Raw genomic sequence first — 19,143 nt, forward strand, 5'->3', positions numbered from 1 at the left:
ATAGGTATGTTTATAACACTAGAGAGGGTGAATTTTCAGCAAAGCACAGGTTTGGTTCATTTCCTGACTAAAAGAAATCTCTGCAATTTCATCCTGGTCCATTCATTCTTTTAATGGTAACTTTGCAAGCCACACAACACTTCAACTGGGATGACTGTAGCCCAGTGATGCAGCAGGGGGGTTATGCCATAAGCAAAATTTGAACTGTTATGATCATTTGCCATCAGAATTTCAGTATGGATGGATCAAGTTCATCTAGATCAAGTTGATCTTTTGTGGTATTCTGTTTGAGATACATAATGGAGGGAAAAAAGTGCCCTTTATCAAGGGTCCTTAAAAGGATTGGAAAGTAAAAAAAAGGCACATCAAAGGTGCTATTGATACGAAGCTGAAAGAGAAGTGCCAAGTACAAATGCAGCAGAGAGATGAAATTGTGAATCCTCTCCAAGTCTGTCCTGTGCTTCTATGGTTTGCGTGGTGTTTCCAGGGGGGTTACAAGTGAAGGTGACCATGAAGTTGGTACCTCTGTGCTGAAAGTAGTTTTTGGGTAGTTTTTACAGCTCCTTTTCTTTGAATTTCTCAAGTAACTTCAGCTGGCTCCATGTACAGGATTCACAGCTCAATGCCAGCAAATGCCAAGCCAAAAAGAAAGTAGAAGGAAAAAAAAGAATGAAAAGCCAGAAAAAGAAGACTGAGAGTAGTTGCCATTTAAAAAAAAAAAACAAATAAAAAACCAACCACAAAACCCATAAGGGCAGTAGAGTGACCATGTGTAATCGTCATGAATGTTGCACTGCTCGAGACAGCGCTGCAGTTGGGAGTAGTGCTCTGATTCTTCTTGTGGTGAGCGTGCAAGGACATCTTCAGAAGAGACACTCATTTTATATGCAATGCTGTCACTGTCACCTTTGAGGAAAATCACTGGAGAAGCTTATTTGTTAGTAAATGTTCCTCCCCCATCCAGTTTGACTGCCTTTGTCCCCTTCCCACATGCTATAGAGCAGCTGCAGAGACCACCTCTCCCCCTTCACGGCAGAGGGAGTGAAGAAGATGCAGTTCCCCCTTGCTCTTTGTCCTGCCGCTCTGTGCTGCCCTGCAGGCTGATGCTACACGGGGCAGTAGGCGCTGCACAGGCACTGTGCAGGGAGCCTTCGTCTCCAAGAGCCCCGGCGCTGCATCCCTGAGGATCAGCGAAGAGCAATTCAGTACCACTGCCTGGGAAATGCCAACTGCAGAGATGCTGAATATTCAAGCTAAACTCGGTGCCTTAATACAAGGGTGAGAAATCATAAAAAGGAGTGCTCTTTGCTGTCTCTGCCTCTCTCTCTCTCACAATATTTTTAAAATGGCTGAGTTGTGCCAAAAGATACAAGTTGTCTTTGAAACAATTTTTAAGTGTAAATGTGACATTTCCTCCACTAATCACACTTTCTTCAGGTGAAAGATAATAGAGTTGTCTGACTAGCTCAGCCCTGGGTCTTTGCTTGAGTAGTTACTCCAGAATGAATTATATCCATAGTGGTGGTTTCGTAAGTTCTTCTCTTTTTTGTGTTAAGCGCTCAGCTCATTTAGCATCTCAGTTTGAATGCGAAAATATTCTAAGAGGTGAAAGATCAGTGATTTATATGTAGTACCCAGCATCCTTCTGCCCAGTCCTCATTTTACTTCGGGTTGATGTCATAACAGATACATCAGTGCAGAGAACGTACTGTATTTTTTTCCCAAAACACTAAAAATCCATGCTAATTTCATGCCTGCTAATTCTTAATCACAGGACATCTTTCATTAAAAGATAAATGACAAAATAATGTTAGTGTGGATGGTATATAATTGCGGCTAATTATTTTTTTATTATTAACTTTTTATTCTTGAAAATCCCTGTACATGTATGCTCATTTCCATCATCTTCTCTAACCAAAAGCAAACCACTCAATGTCTCTAACCATATGGATGTCATATGCCATTCAGAGCAACCCAATCTTATATGGTAATGACTCAACAACTTACTGAATCCAGTTAGCAGCTTTATAGATCGTTACTCAAAGTATCTCGTAGTTAAGTTTCATAACAGTCCCACTTAGATCATCTCACATCCTCCATGTAACTGCTCATTAAAGGCAACCATGCCTTCTATCAGCAAAGGAGTGATTCACCGTTAGTATTTATTTCTCTTGATCCCCGTACCCTACTTCTATCCAGCCTTGCTTCTTAATATCTGAAAGCCAAACAGTCAGCTTGGGCTGATGTCCCGCAATACAGGGGAGCAGTTAAAGGCAATGACCTTGAACAGATTCATCTTTAATGGCAGTAACCTCTTAAGCATTGCTGCCATATTTGATGAAATACTGAAAGAGCAAGCTTACAAGCACAAATGTCTCTTCCCAGGATCTGTATTATGTTTGCCAGCAGAGAGAACTTCACTTGCATAGAATGAAATTTGTGCTAGGGCAGAGGCCCTACGAAGGACCCTACACACATAAGGTCTGCTCAGACCACTGACCTCAGGCTTAACTGGTGGCAAAAGAGTTTGCACTGTTGCGAAGTTCAGCTGTCATAGCTGGTTTCGCTTACCTCTTCTCATGCTGTCCTGAACACATTCATTCATTTCCTAACTAAACTGGTGTATCATCATTTTTAAGAAGAGGATCTGACTGTCTGCTTCTGCTGATCGGTTTTAAAAACATTGCTACCCAGGGACCTGTTCCTCTTGTTTTGTAAAACGTCAGCTGAATCCTCAGTTGGTAGAAAGAAATGTCATCCCATTGCCTTCAGTGGGAATAGGTCAGGAGGTTGGACTCAGCAGCATTTGGGGACAGCCAGACGGGTTTTTTTCCTCTCCCTTATATCTGAGTCTCGTTTTGAACATAATGTATAACACATTTTTACATGAACTTAGGGGAAAAAAAGGAGGATGTGCTTTAGTGCTTATGTGGATTCAGTGAATTACCAGCTTGTGATTTTAGCCCCTGTTTCCACATGCGTTTCTCCTGACAGCATAATTCTTGGTTTGTGCTGTTCTCACCCCTAGACTGTGCTGGCACAGTGACTGGTGTGGTCATTCAGTGAACCAGATTGGGATTCTAAGTATTTTTTTCTTTTTCTACTTGGTCATTTTTCAACCACATCAGCTCGCTAGTGTGGTTCATCACACATGCAGCCACTCAGGCAGATGTGCTGGTTTAGTATAGTAGAGCAAATCTGAGAAGCAGGGAGAAGCACCTGGAGACAGGATTGGAGAAGGATTTGTGGAAACAGCACTGCTGCTCAGTTTTATTGACTCACCCGTGTGCTACTGAAATGCTCACCCAGTATTCGGGGAAAAGAAAAAGGTTGATACAGGCTCAACCTTTAAAAAAAAAAAAAAAGAAAAGAAAGAAAAAAAAAAGACTCAAAGATTGATCCAACTCAGTATGGATCTAAGCATGGGCTTTGTAGGTGAACACTGAGCCTGATCCAGATTCTTCCATTGCTTTCCTGTGGGGTTTCTGTGATGTATTGTGGGATATACAGAATCAGAACTGAGATCTGTTGAGACACAAGAGACTAAGCTTGTCCCTGCCAGTGCAGATGTGCTAGCAATATAAGAAAGCTCTCTTTATAAGCACTTCTTAGTGCTTATAAATGTTTTGACTGTCCTATAACTGTCCGAGTCCCATGCAACCCATGCTTTGGACTGATGCTTCAGCTTCTGTGCTGGGTTTATCCTAGTGAAGGGTGAGATTGTTTTAACCTTTCTTCATATGGATGCTAAAGTAAAATCACAATAGCGAGATTGTTTTAACCTTTCTTCATATGGATGCTAAAGTAAAATCACAATAGCATCAAGTATCATGATACTGATTAAATCCTGTGGATGAAAAGTGTGTGGGTTTCAGGAGTGAGATCTGCAGATGTCTCTCTCCCTTTATCTACTTCATGCTGCTTAGCGATCTGATCTTACTGGGTTGTCCAAACTGTGTCTCTGTGTCTTCACCTTTTGGTAGAGACTACAGTGCAAAATGTCATAGGGATATTGTAGTCTCCCTCTTCTTCCTCTTTAAGGGCTACAGTGTTTCCTCTGCCATCTCTTCCATTTTAAGGAGGAATCCACACGCCCAGCACCTGTGTTTGTTCAGCCATCTCTGCAGAGAGAGGGTGTCACTGGCTGGGGAGAAGAGTTTGTGCATGTGAGTGCAGTGGAGAGACGTGGTGGATGCAGATGTTTCAGAAGGGAGCATGAGTAGTATTGCCACCCTCCCAGCAGTGGGTGCCTAATAATTTTCATATTCTTTGGTACTGTGTATGTTTCAATACACAATGTTAGAACACCAGCCATCCTGGCTAGGTGTGACAAGAATTAGGCAAAGTAGAAAACAAGCTCTGCTGATTGTAATGGTGTGACCTCCCGGTGACACTTGGCGAGGTGACTGTTCAGGTGTAGCTACCTGTAATCTCAGAAGGAGCATCTCCTTCCTTGTTTGTTCTTGTAGTTCAAATGAAGAAGATCTACTAGCAGAGATGATGGTGTTTAGGGTGATGCCGCCAAATTGCTGCATCTTATGTATAATAAATACCAGTCTCCTTTTCTGTAACTCTAAAGTCAGTAATGTAAGAATAACTTGCGTTCATTTCAGTTAGCTGTCTGGATTAATAGTTGCTGTCTGGATGCGGCTGTATGCAACCTACACTGAATTACCTACCAGTAAGGCAGGTATGTGGGACTGTGGTGCAGGAGCCTGTGGCATGTATGAGTGTTTCTGCTATGACTTAGACAATCATGTCAATAATTTGATCTTTTTTTTGAGGAGAAAGGAGAGTATACATCTTAAACCTGTTTAAGAGAGTCTCCAGTTCAGGGAACAACAGACTGCAGTACTTTCAAAGTAGTACGTGCCCCCATTAAGCCATTCCTTGTTACTGTACAGGCATAAGTCATAAATAGTTTATTTGTTCCTTGGCAACTTCATATTTCATGTAAGAACGAAAGAACACATATACAATGGAACTTTTATGAGATCAACATTTAATCCCTGGAAAAGATTTAGTAAACATCAAGATTTCCCCAAAACTGGTCATCTTATCAGTCCAAGCAAATTTGCAAAGGTTAATAAAAAGCTAGCCTTTGCAGCAACGGCTATGAATGGATATATACAATTATATACACATATCCTTATACAAGTACATGGGGTTATTTTTCCTTGTAGCAGAGTCATGGCCTCTCATTCTCTGCTGGAAGAGGCAGTGTAGGTAGATAAAATGAAAGGCAGCTCCTTCCTCGCAGCTATTGTATACATAAGGAAGAGGTACAATAAATGAATACAGAACAAGCAAGTGAGTGAGAATGGGAAGGCCAGGGTAACATGTACGCATACAAGGGAAACATGGATGGTTACTCAGAGCATTATATTGAGGCTCCATAAGATGAGATTTCTGTTACGTTTCTATGTATTTCTATTATGAGATTAGCTGCTCTGCAGTATGTCCTTGGACACGTCATTTCCTCTGTATTTTTCAGGCTCTCTACCTGCAACGGCATAAAGTTAGTCAGCTTCTATGTCAAAAGGCCATAGTCCCCAGAGTTGTTGTCCTCCTCAGGGCCAAGCAGCCTTCGTTCAAGGATTGGTGTCTCAGATGTCTCCTAGTCCCTGGACTTCCCCAAATTGCCTTGGGGTGCAGATTTCCAACAGGCTTGTTTGCAACATTGTTTTGTTAGAAGAAAGACTTCGTCCTTATTTTAAGATTGCCTGGGGTTGAATGTGAACTTGGAAAGCTGAAAGCAAAGGGTTAACCTCTTGATATAAACTCAGAAAAACGTAAAAGAGAAAGATGCGGTTCAGCCTATCAAGGATACGCAGCATGTTCTGTGGCTGTTCCTTAGAGCTTTCTTAAGGCATCTCTCAGCCATGAAGCAAAGGGGACAAGCAGCTGAGTGACATTCTTCCTTTCGGATGCTGTATTACAGAGTGGACTTTTCTGGGGTTTTTGTTTGGTTTTTTATTGGCTTTAGGCAGTGAAAGGTAACTCAGCAGCACTTTGCTTTCCTATCTGCTGTATTTCAAGATTGGCCTATAAGGCTAATGAAAGGGTTGCTGGCCTAAAGAGTTTATGTCATTTTCAGGGGATTCCTTTCCCCTCTCAGTTTGTTGGTCTCTGCTGTTCCCCTTCAAAAGTTTTTTCCTGTTTGCTTTATTTCCTGGGAATCTCGCGTTGGTAACACAGAGCTCTTTTACCAGGTATAGCAGCAATGGTTTGTATTTCCTACCTCCTTGGCTTCCTGAACTGGCCTTTTTTCCCCATCTCCTTTTAATGCAATGGGATAAACAAATACATGATGTGTATTCAGTTGGAGCTACAAGGAGCTATCTTTGCTACTCAAGTAACTTTCTGCATTTTAAAGACCGTTACATTATTTTATGCTAAAGAGTTGAAGAGTATTGCCGCCTAGTTCATCCTCCTACTCCAAAACAGGATCAGCTCTACTTATAGCATTCCTGACAGACACTTGTATAACCAGTCCTTAAAGATTTCCAGCAATGGGGACCCCACCGCCTTTCCAAGTGAATTTTCAAGCTGAACATTTCTGCAATATGAGCTCATTACTTTCATCTCCTGCTGCTTGTGAATGTTGATGAACAGATTATTGCCTAACTCTGTGCAGCAGCATTTTATGTATTTGAAGGGTGTTTTCATGCTCTCTCTTCTTTAGGCTGAGCAACCTGTGTTCTCTCAGTCTTTCCTTATAATTTGTGTTATCTAGACATCTGCTTGTTCTTGTTGCTCCCCAGTGATCTGCCTCCAGTTGCTTCACATCTTTCTTGAGGTGTGGAGAGGGTACTTCAGCTGAGCCAGTAGCAGTGTTGAGTAGGGCAGAAGGATGTCACTCTGGCTGCATTCCAGCAGTTTGTCCCAGAGTGGTGCTTGCTGAGCTTAAAGCAGCACAACAGCATCACAGGTTCACCTTCAGCTCATGATTCTGTGTGGTCCCTAGTTGCTTTGTGCAGCACTGCTGTGTGCCCAGTTGCTCCCCATCCTCTGTGCATGCAGCTAGTTGTTCTTGGCTAAATACAGAAGCTTACACTTGTCCTGGTTGAATTGTATCCTTCAGCTTTTCCAGTTTGTCAAGATTATTCTAATCTTGTCCTCAGTTATACTTACTGTTTTACCCAGCTTAATGTAATTTGCCAGTTAACAAACACTTCTGCTGCATCACCTATTCCATTAATGGAAATATTCCATCATCTGGGACCCAGGATGAAGAACCCCACAAGAACGATCCTTCACATTTGGCTATGAACTGTGGATAACTGCCTCCAGAAACAACAAATTACTGGCAGCTACTCCAGCCATTTGGAATATCACCTTTTAGTAGTAATGGTATTGATCACCAGTTTTCTCATCTACCTTCATGCAACTCCCTCCAAGGTGAAACATTTAGGAAGACAGGTTTTGTACTACCTAATTTTATGAACTAGATTTAGTATTTTTCTTCTTTTTTTTCACTTTTTGTTATAACTTTTAAAAATTTTTCCTAAGATTTTTCAACTTTGTCTGAAACTGCTTGCCAGCTGCCAATGGATCCATGTTTTGTGGCGTATTGATCTTAGACCAATTTTTCTTATCTGGTTTCGCTGACTGTGAAGGTATGTGCCATATGCACATACACACCCCTACACAGGCACCTGCCCCCCATGGTGTTTGCTACTTCCTGCAATTTATTGTTTCATTTATTGATTATTGATTTATTAGCCTGTTACCCCTTTATAGAGGGAAATTAAGTTGTTTTGACTAGATTTGCTCGATACATCCATGTTTTCTATTTTTCGGCTTTTTTATTTCCGTTGTGTGCTTACAAGTGGTTTGGTTATCTGCACCAGACTTTTTCTGGGAATTTAAAGTAAAAGCAAATGGTCTATAGCTCCTATGGCTTCCTAGCTTTTTTCTCCATTTTCAGAAATAAGCACTCTGACCTTTTCCAAACATTTGGTACCTTACTTGTCCTCCATGAACTCTCAAAGGCAACTGATAACAGCTCTGAGATTTCTTCTGGTCATTCCTAAAGTATCTTAGGGCAAAGTTCATCTCTTGGACAATTTGAGAACATTTGATTTACTCTAGTGCTCCCTGTGTATTCCCCATTCTGGGCTGAAATCTTATCCCTTCTTTGCTGGTATTAATTCCTGCTAGTGAGAGGATCAGTTGGCCTTTTTTACTAAAGTCTTAGCAAAAATGGTATTTTGATCTTCCTAGTGTAATGTCTCCGTGGCTTTCTTTCCTTTCTTGAGTGGCAGACCAATAATTTCATTGTACTTACAGAATGATGCATCTCATTTTGTGCCCTGACCTTTTAGTCTTCATGCCCACATGGTGTTTTATTGTGTGATGCTCATATCATCTTACCACAGGAGGTGTTCACTATGCATACATCCTATCACATTCACATTTTTCTTTTCATTTGTCTTTTCATAAAGAATAGCCATAATATTAAGGGGGCAACATGCCAAACATGGCAGTTAGAGTTTTCCAAACTAATGCTCATTTTGACAGTTGTAAAAGTTTTGGCCAGTGCACCTGATTGGTATATGTTGTCATCATTTGGCTAGTTCCAATGGTGCTGTGACATTTTCCCCATCGTTATATTCAAAATAACCAGGCAAGTCTCACCTACAAGACACAGGCTCTTTGTCTGTCATCGTGGTCCAAATGTATTACCTGTGCAAATGGGACGCAGCAAGAGAAATGTTTAACAGCCAGACAGTTTTTCTGTGTGGTAACAGTAGTTTAATCTGCTGGCCAGTAGTTATCCTTACTTTGAGGACTTCTTCTGAGTTGTTTTCCCAAGGCAGCAACTGTCAGAAAAGCAATGAGAACAGGTTTCTTGTGACTGTCTGTGTGGAACCACACTACCCTCAGGGAGGGAAAGTGGGGAATTTCTGCATCTCCAAAACAAGTCCAGTTAGCCAGACTAAGGCTCATAAAACCTGACAGTTCTGAGAGGAAAAATAACGTATGGACTGGAAGGAGATAGTAAACAACACTTAATTGTGCAAGTGGCTGCAGAATTTTCACTGGGTTTAACAGATACTGTAAGCATCCCCATGGAGAAACCCCTGTATTTGCACACACAGAGGTACAAGTGTTTTTAAGTTGTCTTCCAGTGCTGCAGGCTGCCCAGGGGGGCAAGCGCTTTTAATGTGTTGCTTTTACACAAAGAAGGGCAAGTGATTTCTTTTAACCTCTGCTTTCAATTTTTAAGTCCCTTCTGTCTTCTGGTCTCAGGTTAACTCATCTCTTCCTGCTCCCTTCTGCTGTTTTCTCCTGATTTGGGATTAGTTTGTCACTTAATAAACAGCACATTTGGTTATCCTGATGTTGGCTCTGCACTTTTCCCTGCCCCGTCCATTGTATATGGGATGAGTTGCTTTTTCCTGCCATAGCCTGTTTTGTTTCCGGGGCTGTTGTACAATTTGCAGAAAAGAAGGGTGACTGGAAGCGTGTGTGCGTGGGAAGAGTAACTTGAAAGAAGGGTAACTCAAAGGGTCCGTGCCTGCATTTATTAAAGTCCCTCCTCTCTCGTCAATTTGCTGTGTGACCTTGGAAAAATGATTTAGGTTCTTGATCTGAGTCCAGAGCAAGGTTCCTCTTTACCTCAACTCTCAACAAGTGTAAAGGGAACTTAAACACCTAGCTCCTGGGCGTGGTGAGGACAAAACCACGAATCTCAGTGATGAAATCTGTACAAGTACCTGAAACAGTATTCAGTCCTTCCCATGCACTTGTCTGCCACCTAACTTTGTAGACCCTGATTTCTGCTAGTACTCAGTGGAGATACATCTGAACCAGCTGTCACTCCCATCCATCTTCATTTCTTAGGAGAATGAATTGTTTTAAATTCTCATATAAATTCCCTTTTTACTCGATTATGAAATATGTTTTAATTTGACAGCAATGTTATTTTTAGTAATACTTTTTGTAGCCTTTAGTATTAACATCTAGTTGGGGGAAAAAACTGCTAAATATTTATACTTCTCTTCTTTGATCTTTCACTCAGAAGAACTGAGAAGGTATCACACTTAACATTTTTATTATAAATATTTTAGATAGCATTTGAAAGAGTCCAAATTCACCTCTCATGTTGGATTTGTTCGGATTATTGAGATAGGTTGTCACTCTTAAGTGCTTCCAGATGGCATTTCAGTTGCCAATGGTTGGAAACTTTTGAGCGATGCTGTTATGGCTAATGACCAGTGATGGAATCATTAATATTGCTGTTTGACAGAAGCAGGACCAGAGCCTCTTCCATCCTCTTACTTGTATGCTGTGACTCAGAAGGAGGTGAATATAATGTCTTTGCACAAGAAGCACAACAACTCGAAACATAGTGTGTCTTCCAGAGTTACTCTTTGCAAACAGGTTGTGTCCCTGACCCACTCCAGTACTAGCCAGATGCCCTAGAAGGGCACAAGGGGTTGTAAATGAGATATCTAAGTCATGAAGTTCTGCCAGACCCACAGAGCCTGTTGCTGCCGGAGCTGCCTCATTCTACCATTAAATTACTAGGGATTTAGGAGGTCAAGAGAAGCGTGGAAAAAGTGGGAGAGGCAGCAATGACAGAAAATATGTTGATTTGTTGTGGTTTTACTCACTGAAAATGTAAATTTTTCTGTAAGATTTTTTTGGCTAGCAGCCAAAATGCTTCAGCTGCCAGCGCTGCCAGGACTTCCAGGTATCGCATGCTTCTGCTCTCCTCAGTATGCTCTGATTCCTCATCAGCTATGTCAGCCAAGTTTCTTTTTCAGAGAGAGGAGGTGATCCATCATAGGAATTTTTTGCCTTGGCTTCTCATGAGAAATGTAGTCCTGCCATGGGTTCTGAAGTACACAGGGAAGGAGAAAGTCAAGGAGCTTAGATAGCAGTTCCCATGAGACACAATATCCAAATGGAATTATTTTGTTCTTTTGTTTGCTGGGGTGGAGAATGCTTAAGCCTCTAGTGGTCAATTTTTAAACAACAAATAGCAAAAAGTATTACTCCTTCCATTTTGTTTTGGTGAAAACAAAATTAGACTTTGGAAAGCATTTGACATGGAACCTTTTCAGTTAAACCTAGGGAAAGCGAAGCGAAATAAAACCCTGTGCTGTACACAGAACGGGTATTCTGTCCTGTCTGATGCTAAGACTATCGCTTTTTCTCTCTTACTTTCAGCATCCAGTTATTTTTCTATGCTTAGTGCATAAAATGAAGTGTCTCAAGTATTTTACCAAACAACCTTCTCTTGTTTGCCACTGCAATGGGTAGAAGTTATTTCACTGGATTTTGTATGTGTGTGTTTGTATTGGAAAGTTTGGTTTTTCCTATCTTTACTCCACCTGTGCTGTCCTTGTATCTGTCATAGTGATAACCCTGAAGAAAAAGTAGGCTTTTGTACCCTATTCTGAGCCTCGCAGGCTTGCACATGTTCTGATCTTTGTGTGCAAGCCCACTGCACAGCTTGCTTTTATTCCTGAAAGGCTCAGCCTTGGTAAGTTGAGAGACTCATTCCATTAAAAGTGCATAATGTTGCATCTATCTGACGTGATGAGTACTCCAGGGTTACTATGCTGACAGCAAGGCAAGTCTTGAAGATATTCAGCCTCTAGCCTACTCCTGAATCTTTCTGGATTTAGAGCAGGATTTTGGACTGACTCGCTAGATGGAGTGGCGAGTCCCTAAAAATTGAGGAGGCCCAGTGTGAACTGAGAGCACAAAGTTCGTCTTACAAGAGGGACAACTCTCAGTCACATCCAAGTTTAAATCCATGTGGAATGGATTCCTCAGTATTGGCGTAGATCAGATGTGATGGGAATTCTGTCGTCTGTGCTTGATAGATGATTTTCCCAAAGAGAGGGAGATTGGAGGACAAGCAGTCATCAGTGATGCTGGAATCCATCCCCTTGAGAACTGGTTTCATACCTGCTTTACAACCATTGATCATTGCTTTCTTCAAGGAATCGATGAATCATTGTATTAAAAATGAAAACAAAAAACCACAATCCCAAACCCCAAGGTGTTGCAGTTTTTTTCTGGCCTTCCATGGCAGCAAAAGTCTGTGTCACAGTTAGCTTATGATCCTATGGGGACTTTGGATTTTCTTTTGGTATAATGGAGAATGATATTTTTCTCCTTATTCTTCACCCTAGTGATATTTCATCATTGCCTGCTTGTAATGGATTCCATTACTTTTGATGCTGTGAGGCTTAAGAGCTTTTTAGCGGGAAGTGCTTGGATCTGAGATGGGTTGACTGTATCGTTGGCTGGTTACTGAGACAACTGTAACAGTGCACAAGGGAAATACTCGCTCAGTTTCTTGTCGGTCTGTTTACAAGAGTTCCCTCTGCTTGGGAGCTGACGGAAGAGCACCCTGCGCCACTCACGTTAGTTCTTCTTTTGCTGGCATGTATCAACAAACCGAGGTGCTCTGTTGAAATGAGAAAAGGTCATTAGGGGCCAAAGTGCTGGGCCAAAGCACAAGTAATTGTTTCAGTTGTTTCACTAAACATTTAGAGAGTACATCTAACAGCCAGGAGACTTTCAGGTGATGCTTATGAATTATTTTTTTCAGTATACATCTGTTTGTATCTCTTCCTGCATGTAAGAAATTAGGTGATAGATTTAGGTAGAAAAGGAAAATAATGATCAAAACTTTCCAACCAGTCCAATGTTTTGGGATACTTGACAATGGCTTAGATCCTATTTATGGGTATTTAACAGTCTCAGTGACTGAGAAGCTGAAAAGTTTCCAAGTGCTTTCATTTTTCATCTACCTTTCATTATCTTAACTAGCAGGTGTTATTTATGTCCTTTGCCACTGCATCCCATACCGTGCTCTTTATCTCTCTCAATAAGCTGGCTATTAACAGAATTTTGACTTTTTTTTCTACATGAAGAGAAAAGCTTAAAATGGAATTAATATTAAAGAAAGAACGAACGAAAAGGCCAAGCAGGTTCAGGGTTTGGTATTCAGATACAGATTTCACCAAGTCCAATTAGAAAAGAGCAAAAAGTCCATTACTGTCTCAATTTTGTGAAATAGAAGAACAACATTTCGGTCCAACCATTGGACAGTGAACATGCATCTCTCTTAAAGTGACCACCAAAAAAACCCACAGTGGTCAAATAATGTTGACAGTCTCAACATGGTTATGTTGACCTGAACTATCTTTGAAGCTGAACCATCCTTCTGCCAGGCATCAGCTGGAAAAGATGCGCAACAGAAATGACCATTCTCTGCTTCCTGTGGGTTTAAAACAATTCTTTGTTCTGGAGGTGATCTAGTGCCTTTCACTAGCATCAAAATCACCTTAAACAAAAACATGTCCATTTTTAAAAATATGCTGTTGTATACAATACGCTCTTCCAGAGAAATGGAGTATTAGCATTTGAAAGGACTGATGAGAATGCATCTTTGGGAAAGGCCTTTGTTCAGAGAATTACTGCTATATTCTACGTGCATATCACCATGGTAATTGAATTATTTGCCATTGACAGCAAGGTATATAGCACAAGCATTTTGCCATTTTCCATGATGTGGTTCCTAGCAAAGAGTGCTATTTGTCAATTTAAAATTTATAGTATGACATTTAGCAGTTGTACCTACTATCATAGTGGTGGATGTGGTTTGAAAGCATGAAACAAAAAGGAAAAGGTAATTACATCTTCTTCTTCTTCTTCTTCTTCTTCTTCTTCTTCTTCTTCTTCTTCTTCTTCTTCTTCTTCTTCTTCTTCTTCTTCTTCTTCTTCTTCTTCTTCTTCTTCTTCTTCAGTTTAATATTCCTCTCCATTTCCACTTACAACATGAGCCATTCTGGAACTGTTGGAGCCACAAAGGAAAACCAAAGCTGTGCTCTCCGCATGGCTTTGGCAACTATGATGCTAGTAACATGAGACAGTATTTTCATTTCTTCCCATCATCATCCCTTTCAGGACATTGTGCAAACAAAACAAGCCTTTCTCTTCCCTGAGGTCATTCCATGCATACCCAGAGCATGACATGATCTTTGTGAAGTGTGTATTGGTCATTGAGTACTGTGTGGAGGTTTATGTAAGGTAGATTACATGATGAATCTTGTTGGGGGATATAGGATACAAACTGCTATGGCAGGAACTGGGAGACCCTCAAAGAACCTCATCAACACGACTCACTTAACAGACAGAAAATAATCTCAAATACTTGCATTACCATGTGTGTAGATCATTTTAAATAATATTCTCTAGGAAAAGGTGCAATATAGATACGGTGGTAAGTAGTCCTGCTTTGTGCACTGCTCAGAGTACGAAAGAGGTAGTACTCTTTCGCTCCTTGATGCTGTGGGAGATTGTCATCTCTACTTTTCTGTTCCTCAAAATAAATCCAGCTTTCTAGAAAAATGTCCCATTCTGTGTTGTCCTCACCACATAAGAGCAGGGGTAACCTCCCTACAGAAGTCTCTCTGCTTCCGTGCTTTATTTAAGACAGATGAAAAGTAGAACACAGTTAAAAAGTGGGTTTTTTTCCCCGCTCACTGCTGCCCCTTTTATCTCCCTCTTCAAGTACAGAATGGAGAAATTTTCATTCTTGTTACGGTATTGCATGTGGATGAGACAAATGCCAATACCAGGCATTTATTCTTGCGGCAACATTTTGGTTACCCAATGACCTTGTGTCTTAGTCTTACCTAACCACTGAGACAGGTTCCCCGGTATGTTTAGGTGTTCTGCTGTTGGTGTCTTCTGGGATCAGCTTTCTAGCCAAGTTGTATTTAAAACATCCTTCGGTGGACTTCCATGCAGGGAAAGCTAACACACAGGTATTAATTTTTATTGCCTAACATACCCTTTCATTCTAGCCCTGGTCCCAGTCTCAGGTTGTTTTATTAGACTAGTGGCAGACTAAGGCCCCTTGATTTCTTGCTGTGCTCAGATATCAGCCTGAAATATCAAAACACATACACTGACCTTCAGGTTGGCCCCTTGCAGTGAATCTGACCTGGCAGTGAGCAGCTCCCTAGCACGTGGAGGCGGCTGCGTGCCAATTCCTGAAAATCACGAGGCAAAGCTGTTTCCTCCAAAAAACATATGAAAGAGCATTAGGCATTGTTTCACTCCAGTGTTTGTTCACGGACCATATTCTTGTTTCCTCCTGCGGCATCAGAATAAATCCCTGTCTTCCTTTTCCCTTTGAGCAGTGCTTCACTGTATTCACTGCCTTTCATTACCTGAAAGCCGCAGGCTGGGGCAGTGGAGACTTGTGACACTAAGATCAGCTGAAGCCTAATGGGAGAGGAGTCCGCGTGACTGCGAACCACATGGACTTGTCTGGCGATGCAGTTTACGTAAATAAAGCCCAATGCACTCACTGTTAAGCTTCTAATTTTTTTTTTTTTTTAACCTGGTGAAGCTGCTGTTCTAGGTTTTGGCCTCAAATTTTCTGTTGCTCAGGATAGAGAGCTACTGCTTCTGTATCGTCAGGCTGCAGCATGACATGCAGCAGAGTTCATTATGCATTAGCAGAGCCATCTTTAAGGTAGGCAAACACTCTGTGACTCTGCAGAACAAAAGGAAAACAAGAAAGGGAATCAGCAAATACGTATTATTTGCTGACAATAATTGTTTCCAGTTGCAGCTGATTAATCACATTGTCTTAGTAGTTTATTTTGGGGCAGGGGGGTAAGCATTAGGGGGCGGGAAGAGCCAAGAAGTACTCTTCCCCATCTGCCTTGAAAAGTTAGCTAATACCACTCTGAAAACAATGCTTAAGGTTTTGAAACTTGCAGTGTGTCTTTTATTGAAATAGCATTGAACCATTATTCTCCTTCTTTCTAATTAGTAACAAAGATGCAAATAAACCTATCTAAAAGGTGGGAGAAAAATGTAGCATGTCAACCGTGTGAGTTATGTGTAGCCAGCCATGTGTATTAGTAGTTACATCATTTTTTGGCTATAATTAAAATTAGATTAATTACATTTAATGCAATCCCTGTTTTATTTCTCCTGCACTAATGCTTAACTTCAGCTGCAGCTAACAGAACTCTAGTCCAGTGCTGCTCTGTAAGACCTCTACCCTTTCCTAATTTAAATGCCTCCTAAAGATGTTGGTTTTCCACAACACCCACAAGAAACTATTATGTCCTATTCTGACCTATTTAATTTGCCTCATGAATGAACTGCTCACTGGGATGGAGGGAGGGGACTACATAAACACATGGGTCAAGAGAAATCATTACCTTCAGTTAACCATGACCAGTGAAGAAACAGTGCGGTAGCTACCCCTACCACAGCTTAAATACGTTAAGCAAACTTGTGTTTACATCACATTAAACTGTGGTAATGAGTTTTCCATCATAGGATATATTCCCTGTATATACAAGACTTCAGGATCAAGCCTGTGACTGTACATCTTCTAAATAGATTTTCAGCCAAAGCAATTTGCAAATGGCTTTGATCAGGTGGGTTGCTGTAGCACCGTTAAAAGCTGAAATGCTACTAGCTGTAATGGTATTTGCCAGCCTGGTTTTGAGAATTGTTTCTGTTGAGCCCCAATTCATTATCCCTCTCTCTTACTCAAATTTCTCTCTTACAATGTAGCATCTGGCCAAACCCTTGTTATTCCATTTACTTGCTTCTCCCAGGTCTGTCCTCTCGACTGCTTTGCAGAGGTGGAGCAGAGCAGAGCAACACCTTCTCCGCAGTTACACCTCCCCCTCTTTTCTCGAAGATCACTTTTCTACAGCGTTTAACCTGCACCCGGGGAAAGCTCTTGGCTGTTTTTTAGCAGTTAACTGCAGTCAGCTTAACACTTTATGAAATGCAGCTTGCCCTTTCCTATGCCAGTCAGATTTAACTTGCTTTATCTTCAGAGCACACAAAAAAGGAGGAATGCTTTAATTTGAAATAACCTTTTTGTTGTAAACCGCCAGTGGGAGCAGGGCAAGCTTCCCACCCATGTTGGGTGGGACAAAGTTGGTATCAAATAGCTATTCTGGGACACAAAATACCTGTGCCTGTTTCTAGTAGGATTTGAGGTTGAAATGAGTATCTTGAGAGTTACCTTTGTGTATGAGCAGATATAACCTTATTTTTAATCAAATAGTCATAATAAACATGGTTTCTAACATGAAACAATTTTCAGGAGAGAGATGACCCGAAGCTTGCTGAATGCCTTTGTGTGCCATTAAATGCAGAGTTCTGCCAGTCTGGGAGATCCTTCTGTCTAGTACTTGATCTCTGGTTTCCCGTTATTTTTCTCCTCAGATTTTCTTTCTTTCACTGAAGTGAGTGTTTACCTTTGAAAGAAGAAGCTGTATGGGCTCCATTTGAAACTAAAAATAAAAAGGATGCCACAACTGCCATTTAAATTCAGTAATACAAGCACTGCAATTGTAGAGATGCCCTTGCAAGAGCTATGTACTCCAGCCTGTTTTTGATGGAGAGCAAGAAGGTTTTTTGCTCTTTTATTCAACTTACTGGTTTGCTCCTGGTTTTGCATTAACTTGTCTTTGCCTAACTCGGCAACTCTTAAATACTTTTTTTTTCCCCATCGTTCCCTCTTCTCTATTCCTTTTCCCTGTTCTCTTTTGCCTTTTCCTTTCCACAGCAAGGGGTAAGAAATTTTGCCATGTGTGCCTGCTGTCATGTCTCGCCCTGTTTCTTCCCGAGTTTGCTGGGCTGCTCCTGCATCTGGGCTGCAGCGCAGCCGGTGCCTGGGTGCTGCCATTTGGTGTTCTACTTTGGGAGTGACGGCCACCCTCATCCTGCGTCTCTGTCCTTCTCCCACAAATGGAGACTTCAGATGCATTTTGCCCTTGTTTCTAATTTCCAGCGAAGGCAAAGTAGTCACCTGAATTGAAAAATGAATGTTCTACTCTGTCTTGCAGATGTGTGTTCAGTCTCCTCCCCCAGGCTGGAGTCTGGATGGCGAGGCTTGTGAGATGCCCTGCATTAGCTAGCAACATTGCTCTCCAGCACGCAGAGGTTGCGCGGTATTTTCCTTATGCCCGTCGCCGCCAGCCCCACTGTTCTGAGTGGGGTATGTGTGCGCAGTGCTCCCTCGAGGTAGCCCCATTAGCACCAAAATGAGAGAGCTGTGGTGTCAGCAGCAGTTCAGTGGTGTTAGCATAGCCCTCCTCCTGGGCTTGTTTGCTCTTGTGAGAAGCTGCCACACCACAATGCAAGTTGAGGTATAAGGTGGACTTCAGCAAAGTCCTCTGCCAAAATTAAAATTCAGCACAGTCCCACCTCTCTGGACTGTGTATTTTAGCATTAAGGTGATTTTCAAGCAACAGGAACAAAATTAGACCACAAATAAAAAATTATCCAGAGGGTAAGTTTGGCCTCACGTATTTGCATTTGTAGGCATGTGTATTTATGAGTCCTCTTTTGGTTTATATTTTGTAGGACAAAGAAGGTCAGCCATTGCTATCGTATCATTTACCGCCACCCGGAGAGGACTTTAACGCAGGACGAAGTGCATCGCATCCATCAAGCTATTGAAGAATCAGCAGTTCGAGAACTTGGGGTTGAGGGCAGGTTCTAGCATCGCTGGTCTGAAGCCCTAATGACAGTTGCTTTTTCCTTTTTTTTTCCTTCCTCTTTTTTTTTTTCTTTTTGGGGTTGGGGGTACAAGTAAAGAGAGGGGTTTTGTGACTGAACCTAGCACATGGAAAACGATTGATAAATGGGCAATGGTAAAACTACCAGATAATAAACATTACTACTGATAAATCATTGACAAAGCGCTGGTGCTTTATTTTAAGAAATGGGGGAACAGCAGTAATGTAAGATTTCCCTCCTGTTACAGTAAGAAATATACTGCCTGGTGGTTTTCTGTGTTGTTAATTGGTCCCTGGGTTCCATTAAACTGTAAATACTTGGCATTATTTCTGTGTTGACAGGATCTTCTGTCCGTGTAACGAGTGAAGCAAATCAGAGACACAGATTAGCTCAGGGAAGAAAAACCCATCCCTCCCTCTTTTTTAAATAAGAAATGTCAGGTTTTGCTTCAAGAAACCTTCCAAGAAGTACATCTTGTGAAGTTTGGCTGTCTTACCTTCAGAGCCCGTGGGTATTGCTTTCATCTGCCACAGAGAAGGAGCCAACGTGGCTCTGAGGCCAGGCTTGGCTGTCTTCAGATGCTGGGTCATTGGAGAGTCT

The 19,143-nt window shown here is 41.5% G+C and overlaps 1 protein-coding gene across 8 annotated transcripts in view; it reads left to right on the forward strand.

Moving 5' to 3' along the window:
* Positions 1 to 18,869, forward strand: part of FARS2 (phenylalanyl-tRNA synthetase 2, mitochondrial) — a 254,593-nt gene extending 235,724 nt beyond the window's left edge. For all 8 annotated transcript variants that reach the window (XM_076330482.1, XM_076330484.1, XM_076330480.1 and 5 more), the window contains one exon: positions 18,388 to 18,869. In XM_076330482.1, the coding sequence (XP_076186597.1) occupies positions 18,388 to 18,526 (139 nt within the window). In that variant the 3' untranslated portion in view covers positions 18,527 to 18,869. The remainder of the gene's footprint in view (positions 1 to 18,387) is intronic.
* Positions 18,870 to 19,143: the final 274 nt, after the last annotated feature.

Source organism: Aptenodytes patagonicus, chromosome 2 (genome assembly GCF_965638725.1).
Source record: "Aptenodytes patagonicus chromosome 2, bAptPat1.pri.cur, whole genome shotgun sequence".
In the NCBI taxonomy this organism is placed as follows: domain Eukaryota; kingdom Metazoa; phylum Chordata; class Aves; order Sphenisciformes; family Spheniscidae; genus Aptenodytes; species Aptenodytes patagonicus.